Source organism: Phocoena sinus, chromosome 4, assembly GCF_008692025.1.
Source record: "Phocoena sinus isolate mPhoSin1 chromosome 4, mPhoSin1.pri, whole genome shotgun sequence".
Taxonomy (NCBI): Eukaryota; Metazoa; Chordata; class Mammalia; order Artiodactyla; family Phocoenidae; genus Phocoena; species Phocoena sinus.
In genome coordinates, this window is record NC_045766.1 from 45,652,700 (window position 1) to 45,665,240 (window position 12,541).

General features: G+C 37.5%; 1 protein-coding gene across 4 annotated transcripts in view; it reads right to left on the reverse strand.

The window, feature by feature from the left end:
* The window catches only part of ZBBX (zinc finger B-box domain containing), a 113,519-nt gene extending 101,355 nt beyond the window's left edge, over positions 1-12,164 (reverse strand). For 3 of the 4 annotated variants that reach the window (XM_032631242.1, XM_032631243.1, XM_032631241.1), the window contains exons 1-3: positions 12,121-12,164; positions 5,770-5,886; positions 1,655-1,768 (exon numbers count right to left, since the gene is read on the reverse strand). In XM_032631242.1, coding sequence (XP_032487133.1) covers positions 1,655-1,768; positions 5,770-5,837 — 182 coding nt within the window. In that variant the 5' untranslated portion in view covers positions 5,838-5,886; positions 12,121-12,164. Of the gene's footprint in view, positions 1-1,654; positions 1,769-5,769; positions 5,887-11,509; positions 11,628-12,120 lie in introns of those variants that run through there. The other variant, XM_032631240.1, reaches the window with a different exon arrangement.
* Positions 12,165-12,541: the final 377 nt, after the last annotated feature.

The following is a 12,541-nucleotide window of genomic DNA, read 5'->3' on the forward strand; positions in this document are numbered from 1 at the left end:
GGAGCCACTGGGCCCATGGGCCGTGGCCGCTGGGCCTGCGTGTCCGGAGCCTGTGCTCCGCGGCGGGAGAGGCCACAGCAGTGAGAGGCCCGCATGCCACACAAAAAAAAAAATCTTTAAAAAAATAAGAAAGAAAACGAAAAACCAAAAAAAACACAATAAAAAAAGAGAACTGGCCATTGGATCATTAGGATAAGAGCAGCAAGATACAGAATAAACTTTGTCACCTGGGATGTACTACATTGAGATGACTTTGATTAAACCAATACTCTGGTTATTAGAAAGGTTGTGTGTATAGCTCATGAATACTCTTTCACAGAGTTAATCTCTAAAGACAAACACTACTAAAACTATAATAAACCTTTGAATTTTCTTTAATGGTTCAGAAGGTACTTTATAGATATTTGAGAATCATCATTTTGAATACTAAACAAAAGCAAATTTAATACACAAAGAGTCTGGTAATACTTAGTACCACCAAAAGCATATGAAATATGCCCACTCATTCTCTGTAGGAGAAAGTTATGCACTTTTGAAGCCTATTTGAAAGGAGTTCTCCAATGTCTACCAAAATGTAAACTGCCATATACTTTGACCTAAAATTACATGGGTGGAAATTTATCCCATAGATACTCTTATAGATGTAAGCAAAAATATATGTAGAAGCATATTCATGGCAGCATATATAATCACAAAATACTGAAAACTTAATAAAGATATGAAAAATAAATGCTATTATAGCCACACAAAGAAATACTATGCAGCCACTAAAAGAATGAGATCCCTGTGCACTGATGTGGCAAGAGCACTAAGATATATCAAGTAGAAAAGTAGAATGTGACTCCATCCACAGACTTTTATAGATGAACTCATTTGAAAAATGTAAAAGACATGTCAGATACAAACCTACACACACACACACACACACACACATTCAAACACTTATATATACATAGGCTTGTACAAAGACAAGACATTTGTGGGAAGAAACATTTTAATTGTTAAAAGTGGTACTACACAATGGGCTGGGAGTCAGCCTAAAGTGAAGAAGAGATAATTTTCATTATATAACTATCAGTTATACTTGATTTTAATTATATTTATGTATTATTTTTACAACAAAGCAAAATGCTCGGTAAAATTAGTACAGATATGCAAGCATAATATTAGAGAAGTCTCATTAATAAAATTTCAGCTAAAGCACATTTGCTAAAAATATTTCAGACATACGTGAGGGTCTGAATGATTCTTATCTATGTGCATGTTAACCCCTGCCCCCCAAAAGTCTTTTAATAAATAAAAATGCCCTACACATAAACTGGCAATCTCCTATTCATGGCAATTTTATGGGAGCAAAGGGCAAGTTCTGCATTGCTGTCCTCAACATTCCAGACTATAACTGGTTCAGAAGAGGAATGTAAGAAGAGAAATAAGAACATGTAAGACCAAATAAGGTTCAGAGGAAAGGGACACAAAGAGAAAAAGTAGGGGAAATTTAATATTGCTTGCTCATCAGGAAAAGCCAGAAATGATTCATTCAGGACGGACAGTCATTGGAGTGACAATAATATACAAAATAGTTCTTGACATAAGGACTTCAGTTTATAATAAAATTCATCTTATTCCTATAAAATCCTCTACAAATGTCACCCACCCTCTTTCTTCCTTTTCTTTGCTCCTTGTCGCTTGGAATTCTTGTAGTTTCTTTTCCATCTCTTGGTTCTCCAACTCTAACTGTACTTTCTCCATTCTCAGTTCTTGAGCATTTCTGAATAAGATTTAAATGCAAAATGTTCATTTGGGGTAAACAAACAAACCCCCCAAAAAGAAAAAAAAAAGGCAAACTAAGTTTATATTATGGTTTGCCCTTAATTAAAATTATGAATAATAAATATGTGAAAAACTATTTTAACTACTTCCTTTGTAGTCTTTGAAATATGGTTTCTAAAGTTAGCATTTGCCTTCAATTAATATTCTCCTGAAGCAAGGTATCGCTCCAAATCTTAGACTTTTGTTTTATTACATTGTTAGAGGTCTCAAATCATAATTCATGTTATACATGAGCTATGTCTTTATATATGTACAAATATCCATGACACACAAATAGAAAATAAAATAAAAATTATTTTCTAATTTTCATACTGTCCTTAAAGGATTCAAGTATTAATACTTTGAATCATAGTGTTTAAAATAACTATTCTGTATGGGCAGAATACACATTTTTGCTAAATTAATCATCTTGGAAAACTTCGATAAATTTCTACCTTTATGCCATGTATGTATAATACAAAAAGAGAAAGAGAGAGAGAGAAGGGCCTGCTTGGAGCCTATTAGGAAGAAAACCCCTGTCAAGGGTCTTGGAACAGGAGCCATCAAAGGGATAAATGGGAACTGAGCCAAGCATCACCTATTGTTTCCACTGAAGGGAAGCAACAAGAAGAAAAGTTTCAGAGGACAGAGCAGAGCCCCCTTACAGATTCCTGTACAAGAGCTTTCGTAACAATATCTGAAGTTCATCAAGCTTTTGACACAAGCTATTTTCTCCATTCTACAATTCTGGTCCCTTGTCAGCCTCAGTCACTGAGTCTCTCTTTCAAGAAGCAAACCAACCTAGTTCTCTAGCTTTCACTCTCTATCATGAGTTTAAATCTCTTCTTTCGTTATTTCATTAGTGTCTTATTATAATCAAGTAGTGTGGGCTACTTGGGTATGTGTGCCATGGCAAGGAACCAGAATAAGAATAATGAAGATAAGAGAGGGAAATAATTGAGAGGTGGTGAGCAATCCACCAAAGAGCAAGCGGGCCAAAGATATGTCCCCAAGTGGACAGTCCAGGAAGATATATGGAAAGTGACAGGAGGCGAAAACTGTCTAGAGCGTTCAGAGAAGCTGGTGAAGATATTGAGAAAGAGAGGCATTATTTTCATTATATCTGTTCCCCAAGGAGTAATTCAGCCCCTACTACAAACAAGCACTGTCGTAAGTGATAGGATGTGAGACCCAATGGAGCTTCCATTATAGACAGGAACGTAGACAAACGTGAAGGTAATTGAAGTATAGTATAATGGTGTTTTCATTGGAGAAGTACAGGGAGATACCTGAGCACAGAGAAAGGGCACATACCCAGCCCCTGGGGCCATAGGAACAGTACCTGGTGGAAGTGAAGACTAAGCTGAGTCCCAAGGGATGAAAGGACTTAGCCGGTCAAAGGGAAGTGGTGAGAGCAGTGTTCCAGGAAGAAAGAAAAGTGTGGGTACAAGTAGAAAAGAGTGATTTGTGGGTCCAGGAACTAGAAGTTTCATGTGCCCAGGCATTAAGTGCAGGACGGGGAGAGTGGCAAGAAATGGAACTGCTGAGGTGGACAGTGGCCAGATTATGAAGAGCTGTGTAGGCCATAATGAGGAATTGGGATTTGTATTCTATTAGCAATAAGAATTTTTAAAAGGTTTTGAGAGAATTGAGACTTAATAATACTTGCACTTTAGAAAGTTCACTCTGGCTGTATAATGGAATATTAATCAGAGGGTGTAAGGCTGAGAGCAAGGCAGCCAGTTAGGAGACTATCTCAGTAATCCTAATAACAGAGAGACTGTGCTGGTCTGACTGGACAGAGACACTGGAGAGAAAAATGGGAACATTTGAGAAATATAAGAAAATAGAATTAACTGGAGTTGGAGACTGACCAGAAGTAGGTAACTGACCAAGGAAGGGACAAGGAAGGAACCTGAGATAATCTCAAGAGCAACCAGGAGACCAGTGACGCCATTTCCTGAACTAATTCACTCTGGGGTGGGCTGGGGACACAGTTCAGGATTAGTGGCCCAAAGTCTCAGTGGCCCACAACACTTTCCACATCGCCTCCAGAGGAAGAGTTCAAAAGCACACATGTGATTGTGTCATTTGTTTGCTTACAAAACTTTTGATGTTCTGAAAGTCCCCACTACGGTAGAGGAAGGGGGTGCGACTGAAGAAAAGCAACTGGCCTACTGACCAAGTGGTCAAGTTGATGGTGCAATTCCATGGGTCTGGAGCAAGACAAAAGATTCCTCCTGGAGACATCCTTAGACACAGAGCCAGAAGGGCAACTAAAGTTGATCCCACAGGGACCGTGTCAACACAACAAATCCAAGAGGCAGAAACAGCCCACAGAAATGGTGTGGAGGCTGGAAAAGAGTAGAGAGGAATTGGAGAACACCAAAACGTAAGACAACATTAAGACAATTGCTGAGACAATGTCAAATAAGATAGACTTGGAAGAAGTAAAGGGCAAGAAAAGAAACTCCAGAGCAATTACCATAGAATGGGTGTTCCCGCCCTAGTTTCTATGGGTTGTGGTTCATGGCTGGACCAGGGAGACATGCAGGCCAGGGAACAGTGATTACCCCTCACCTCCAAGATAAATCCCAAACTCCTTAGTGTGGCATACAAGTTAATTTATTAGCTACATGACTTGCCATTCTCACCAATTTTGTTCTATAAATCTTAGTGAACTGGATATGTCTGAAAGTCCCCAGACTATGTGTCTGTGTGCCTTTGAACAAGTTTCACCCAGTAACTACCCAACTAACTGCATCTTTCAGGCAAAGCTTGGAGACCTCCTCACCCCTGGCCTAGCAGTTTGGGCCATGTTCTCATAGCTACCTGTGCTTTAATATCACACCATGTTTCACACTACTTTGTAAATGTAATTTTACTTATTCACATCCTCCACAAGCTACCTGAGGGCAAAGATTGTGACTTTCTTTCTTTTGTACCCATTGTTCCTTAGCACAGTGTATAGACTATGTGTACTTAACAAATGTTTGTTGGATGAATGTTTATAGATATATACACACAGACTTAAAACGTATCACCAAAATGCATTGTCCCTTCTCTTTTTGCATTAAAAAAGTAAAATTAGTAATACTAGCAATTGGATAGCTCCCCTCCCTACCAAAAACTAGTAAACCTAATAATGATAATGCCATATAACTTTTTCCAGTTGACAAAATGCTTTTCCACACAGTATCTCAAAAGCAAAGGGAGAATTAGGAAAGCTCTGAAGACACTGAGTACCCACAGGACTATTTATCTGGATCAGGGAACTCAGAAACTAAAATTAAACATTGACAGTCTGCCCCCAGCCCATGATGGCTGGCCCTGAATCATATTTGAGAGGAAGGCCTTGGGAATTCCCAGTGACTCTAGATGATCTCAAAGGGAAATGGTATATTGAACCTTCTGGTACCCCTACCATGTCCTGAAATTTCTAGGATACCCAGAATTGCCTGACTCAGTCCAAATGCATCTCCAAGGCAATCTAGGACAGAAGATACCTGTCCTGGGAGAGGTGAATTCAACATAAAGTCCTTTAACGATGCAAAGTGCAAGGGTAGTCAGTGATTTCTCTTCCCTGTTTAAAGGTCTCGTCTCTCACTTTAACAGTCTCCCTAAATTTCAGTTTCTTCAGGGTGATTCTTTTCTAATTTTGTATAAGTGTTACAAAAATATTTGTAACTTTCTGTTGTATTGCTTCAATAGTTGATGAACCCAATTCGCATAGATTCTTGTGTCATAAGTAATTTTAGTCCTCATTTTTAAACCATTATAGATTTACAATATTTCAAACCTACTCTCTTAAAATAGAGCAACATGAAGAAAATGGAGATGAGAATTCACAAAATTTTATTTCAACTCTAAACAGCCTCATATGAAAAGAATACTTTAAATTATAAAATACAGAAACTTTAGCAACTATTCTATTTAAGTAATAAACACATATGCACTTACTTATATTTTAGCTTTACAGAATTTCCAGCTTTTCCCCATGGAAGAACCACAAAATCTTTGGTGTTCATGATTACTGTCTTAGTATTGCCTAAAAATTATTGTGATTGGCGGAAACTTCTGAAAAAGTAACAAAGGCAAAAGAATTACGTCAACATAAAGTGGTTAACGTTACAAATTTGAAAATACATATAACTCAGGAAAATTTTTAAACAAGAAAACATTATGAGGGAAAAAAATCGAATCAATGGTTAAACAACAAGAAATTATTATAAATGATAAATGTATTATGTTATACAAATATTTATATGCTAATATAGTTATAACTATAACATATCTGACGGAACTAAAATTTTACCAATAATTATATAGCAAAAGACTGTGGAAACTGAAAGTGAAGAATGAATTCCTTAAGACAAATAGAGCACATAATCTGGCTCTTTCTATGATTAAGATTATAACAATATATATCAGGTATTTGTTCCCAGCCAAAAATAATATCCAAAGCTAGGTAGGTAGTGAAAAGAACCTTAGAAACACAATCCAAACTGGAAAACCTTTTTTTTTTTTTACATATACGGTAATGTAAAATGAGAACTAAGGTATGCAATAATTACCCAAAGGCATTCAAGTATACTCATTTATCAAAGAAAAATTTAATGATGCTCTTTGCCTAAGATCAAAAATTAGCATATTTAGAAAGGATTTTTCAACAAGAAATGAAACAAAAAAGATTTTTTGCCTAACTCCAAGTTAGCCAGAAAATTAAATTATTCAGAACACCCTCTTTCCTGAGTATCCCAGTTACTCACGGTTCTACAATAATTTACTCTGTAATGCTGAACTGCTGAATCACATGCACAACTATTAGGTTTTTATATGAATCAAAATTTCCAAATTCCAAACACTCTTAAATATGAGGCAATATAATAGAGTCCATAGTCATAAATGCCCAAACCATTTGATACCGTCATTTTATGTATGTGCTCCCATGTGCTCATAACCCCTATAAATATTTATTAAGGTTCTGCTATATGCACAGCACTGTACTGAGAGACATGAAGGAGTCCAGGCCCAAGGAGATCTGTTCTCTGGGCTCAAATAGTGTGGAGTCAAATAGGGCATATAAGACCTATATATCAAAGCCATAAAACAAGGTAGGAATTACAAAGGCTATAAAACTTACAGATATAGGAGGGGAGCAAAAGAAGAGAATTCAAGCTGGACAGCATTTAAAGTGGGGCTTTAAGGTGAAGGGGGCTAATATATATAAAGATATGGATGGGATGAACTTTCCTCACCGCTAGAAGAAAACATCTCTTGAATGGAGGGGGAAAAGTAGGTGTAAACTCGGAAATGTAGGCTGAGGCCCAATAATGGGTGACGTTAAATCCCAAGTTAAAGTATTTGTACTGTGTTCTGTAACTAATGAGAATCACTGAAACTTTTAGAAGGAAGAACAGGAAATAAGCCTAGAAGGTATGCTCAAAGACTTAAGCAGAGAAGACATCAGAACAGGAGCAATCAAGTGTAAGTCTACTGTGACATTAAAGTCAACACGATCGAATGAATCGAATCTCTGGGAGATTATTTTACAATTCCAACGATGCAACCACTGATCAAAACATTTTTGGAATGCCTCTTTTGAGACTGTCTGCAGAGTCCATCATATATCCAACAAACACACAAATCTACTTTGCTATATACCTCATTCAAAACTAAAAATGATGGTGGCCAGCAGAAGCAACTACTTTGTTTACTCAAATCTAGTTTCAAATTACTCTACCTCCAGAAATCAGATTTAGCCTGAAAGGGTAGATTTTTAATTCCTTAGAGGAAATTCTAAGGGAATTTATTCTCTGAAGAGAATTCCAAAATGGATTTTATACTGTAAGTAATGTAATGGCTGCATCATAGGACAAAGTGTATTTGTGCCTTCAATCAAGTTATTTAGCTGCTCCTTTGTGAGCCCTATTGTGGGTACTGAAGTTACAATGGTAAATAAGACATGGTGTCTTCCCTCAAAGGACTCACAGTCAAGGGGAAAACACACAAATAAAGACAATACCGTGCGACATTCTGAAAGAAGAAAGTACTTAGGGGAGACGTCTAACTCAGACTCATTTCTCAACCACCAAGTCCTGTCTCTCAAAGCTAAAATCAGTGTCAAAGAAAACCAAAGATACCACAGGAATGAAAAAATTTGGTTTGCTTCTGCCCCTTCTTTGTAGGTAAAACCTTTGTCTCATTTCTATCAGAGACTACAAAAGGCACCTTTTAAAAACTTCTAGGACATAGAGTAACAGAGAGTCTATGTATCCCTTTTTGACCTATATCAGGAAATCCAACAGCTGGACACTCATCTACTGTCAGTAAGTTTTTCGTGAAAAGTTCCATAATGTTATCATTACCATTATCATCAAAAATTAAAATAAAAGAATCCCCAAAGTTAATATGTCTGATTAATTAAAATAACTTAAATTGCCTTAACTTCATTTATGCATTGAGATATACAGTTTTATATGTGTGTGTACATTATGCATAAAGCTGAACTGATACACAAGGACTGAAATGAATGAAAGAAAAATCTGTAAATTTCATTATGATGAGATGATTCAGATTTATAGCTCTGATGATAATGTGATTTAGCCAATAAATAGCCTTATTCAGGGGGCATTTCACTTCACTGAATGCAATTAGTAAGGCTTCTTCTCAATTAAATGTTTTATCAAGCCACAAACAAAGGCCAATTTTCTTGCATGAAGAAAAAAAGGAAGATTATAATTGTGAGTCGCGCTCTTCTGCCTGTTTCCTTTCCTGAAACCAACAGAGAATTAGTCACCGTTCTTGGGACAGCAAGGATATAACAATGTCAGCAGGAAAAACAGCAAGGCACAAAACTTTAGTCACTTAATGGAACCATGGAAATACAGATATACTCTCTGTTATGCAAACCTCATAATTCCATGTGTCCCTTGATCAATAAATTTCTTCTTATAATTGAATACCAAAAGTTCAGTAGTTATTTGGAAAATTTTCTAGTTACCTGATTTATTAGACTGCATCATTTTTGTCCCCAACCTTCTTCTTCCCCAGACACATACACACAATATGACCCAGAACTGCCCATGATGGTTTGAAAGATCCTTCTACATAAGTTCCCATTTTGGGAAAGCAACCCAAGCATCAAGGTCTGCCGCGACAGAATGGAAACAAGGAATTTATGCTCTATAAATCTACAAACTCAGAGTATTCAAGAGCTGCCCTAGACTCAGAGAATTTATCATCACACCATTGGCAGAATGGGATATTTGGGAAACCACTGTTTTCATATAACTGAAAACTTATCTAAGGTTAGTTGATTCTTCTAACAACCCAGATCATCTTAGAGCTGAAAACTTAAAAGCCAATAAATAAGGATTTTTCCTTACTTTAGCACATACTTTCAAGGGGTCTAATAAGCAAACTTTTGGGGATGGGTATTTACCATAGTATTTAGAAATCAAAGGCCTAAGCAAGAAATGTTAAATGAAAATGCATTTAATTAAAAATAGTTAAATTGATAAAAGAATTTTAACAGTTTCTCTGCCTGATATAATCCTTATTTTAAATATATATGTGTATATATATATATATTTTTTAATCTAAGGAAAGGACTAATCTAAGGACACGTGGTCCTTAGCATAACATCTTATGCTTGAGTGCCCTACTAAATAAATATATGTCATTTTCTCCTACCATAGACCCTGAAAGTAAATCAGAGATTAACATCCAGGCTGCATTCAATCTTTCAACCAACCAAAATATCTGATAATTAAACACTGCTTCAGGGCACTAAATGGTACCCAAGTCACCCACTTTTTACCTTCTATGTGCCAGTTCCCTTGAGAACAACTGAAAAAGTTTGGTTTTAAATATCAAGGGGCAAGATATCCTTTTAAGATAATTTCTGACTAAAAATGATAAGCAGTTCCATGAAGAATAACAATGGAATATTACTCAGCCCTGAAAAAAGAATGAAATAAGGCCATTTGTAGCAACACGGATGGACAGAGATTATCATTCTAAGTGAAGTAAGTCAGAGAAAGACAAATATCATATGATACCGCTTATATATGGAATCTAAAAAAATGACACAAATGAACTTATTTACAAAACAGAAATAGACTCACAGACATTGAAAACAAACTTGTGTTTACCAAAGGGGGAAGGGTGGGGGAAGGGATAAATTAGGAGTTTGGGATTAAAATATACACACTACTATATACAAACTAGATAACCAACAAGGATCTACTGTATAGCACAGGGAACTATACTCAATATCTTGTAATAACCTATAATGGAAAAGAATATATATATATAACTGAATTACTTTGCTGTACACCTGAAACCAATACAACATTTTAAATGATCTATATTTCAATAAAAATTGTTTTAAATAAAATAAAAATAAGTGATATTAAAAGATGCTGGGTTTAAGTTCAGAAGACCTTTGTGTTAGAGGGTCTCTGAACTTCAGTTTGTTTATCCAGTATAAAAAGGTAGGGATCTCCCCCTCCCTAATTTGCAGAATACTGAACAAAAGGTCTCTGATTCGTGGCCTATAAAGGGCTTCAGAGAGTTCAGGGTTAGAGAAGGGGGCAGCCTTAGAAACTACCTTGAGAAGCAAATGAGGGGAGCATCAAGGCTCTGATTTACCCACAGCTGCCCTGATTTCATCTATTTTTACATAATGAGCCTCTGGGTCAGACTTAAAGAAATTCTAGAGCTTAAAGAAGTCTGAAAGGCACAATAATAAAGTAATACATAATTATTATTCTCTATCAACTAAAAACTTTATATGATTATAAAAATACAAGTTTTAAATTTATAAATCATACCTTTTAGAAACTTAAGTCCTTTTATATATTTATAGTTTATTTCTCCCATCCATTCTCATACAATCTACTGTTATCCTAGGTGCTCTCTTGTGACTATTTTAGGCATGGGAAAATTAAGGCACCCATCCAAGATTGGTGACAAAGCCAGAAATTACAATTTTATTCTCAGTCCTGTTAGCTCCTCTTAGGATTTAAAATCTAAATTGTTCTACATACTTAAAATAACTAATTCATATCATTCAGATTCTCCCCCGCTTTCATACTCTTAACCTATCATAAAAAGGAAATTTAGAGTAAGAACTCTTTTACCAAAACTATTTTCTAAATTTTACAGCAATTTATTTAAACACCATTGAAACCCTTTTGAGTGTCAGATTGCTCTGTATTTTGCCTCTAAATAGTTCCCCATAAACACAGGAAAAAAAAATACCCAGCTACTCAGCTTGGTACTTAAGATTCTCCATTATGCTTTATTTTCCAATTCTCAGCTCACCAAGTTTTATTCTATTCAGTGCCCAGTTCAAAGGCCACCTCTACCATGAAAGTTTCTTCCATCAGAAACGAGCTTCTCTCCTTTAAGGACATAACGTGTATTACACCCACTTGCTACTATATTCTGTCTTGTGTTATTTTTGCTGCTTTGCTTATATAGATGTTATTTCCCCAAGTATCCCAGATATTTGAGGGTAGTCCTACCATTGATCTTTGAATCCCTAGCAATTAGTAGAGTGTCTACACATAGTGTACTGTCAATAATAGTGTTCTAGGTTTTAGCATTTAATAGTTTTCTACTGCTTTGAATTTACTGTATAATCAACTCCATGAAAAAAGAATTTAAAACAAACACACCCACTTCAACAAACCTTTTTGTTTTCTTTTTTCCATGTGCCAGGTATCAGGTTAAGCAATGAGGAACAAGGTGAACCACATAGGTTCACCCTCACTAAACCCTCACTAAACCTCACTAAACCAGAACCCTCACTAAACTTACACTCTGGGCCCATGAGCCATGGCCGCTGAGCCTGCGCGTCCGGAGCCTGTGCTCCGCAACGGGAGAGGCCAGAGCAGTGAGAGGCCCGCGTACCGCAAAAAAAAAAAAAAAAAAAAGACTTAATTCGAAAAGGCTGGCTTGTAGAAGAGGTACAAGTGATGTGACGAAGGCCTGGTTTCACTGTTTAGGGTTCACCCTCGTTCATGTCTCCATTAGCATTAAGGGCTGGGAAGTCTTTGCTTTGTAATAAAATAAGACTCCCAACTCCGGCAGTCTAGGCCGCTTCCTGCAGCCCGCGGGCCTGGTACTGTGTCCGGCACAAGGCAGGAGCTCAACAAACACCCGCTGGGCCGGCGCCCCCAGCTCCCCTGGGGCCTAGTACCCTTTCCCGCCTTCCGGCCCGCTCCCCGCACCACCCAGACCCGGCGTGCTGCCCGCTACGCCGGCTGCGAGGCCCGCCGCCACCGCAGCCAGCCGACCCACCTAGAGCCCCCAGACGTGTGCGTCACCATCGCCGCCGCATAGAGCTGTCTGGAGCTTCCGCCTTGGTCTCCTTGGTTACCGCGTTACCTCAGTACCCATAGCAACCAGAAGGCTTGGTACTGCGGCGCTCGGCCCGCAGAGGGAGCAAGGGAGCCCTGCAGAGAAGCAGGAAGAGGGAGAGGAAGAGAGGAAGAGAAGGAAAGGGAAGGTGCCGGAGCTTTGTGCTGGAGTGGGTAACACTTGGCTAACACTTACTGAGCCCCTACCATATTTCAGAAAGTTTGAATAACAACCCAAAATTACAAAGCTAGCAAATGGCAGACGCAAGTAGAATTAACCCAAGTAGTTCAGAACTCCCACATACATACTGTTCAGTCACTCATCAAAGGTCACAATAGGCAAAGTCAGGCCTAGAATCTAA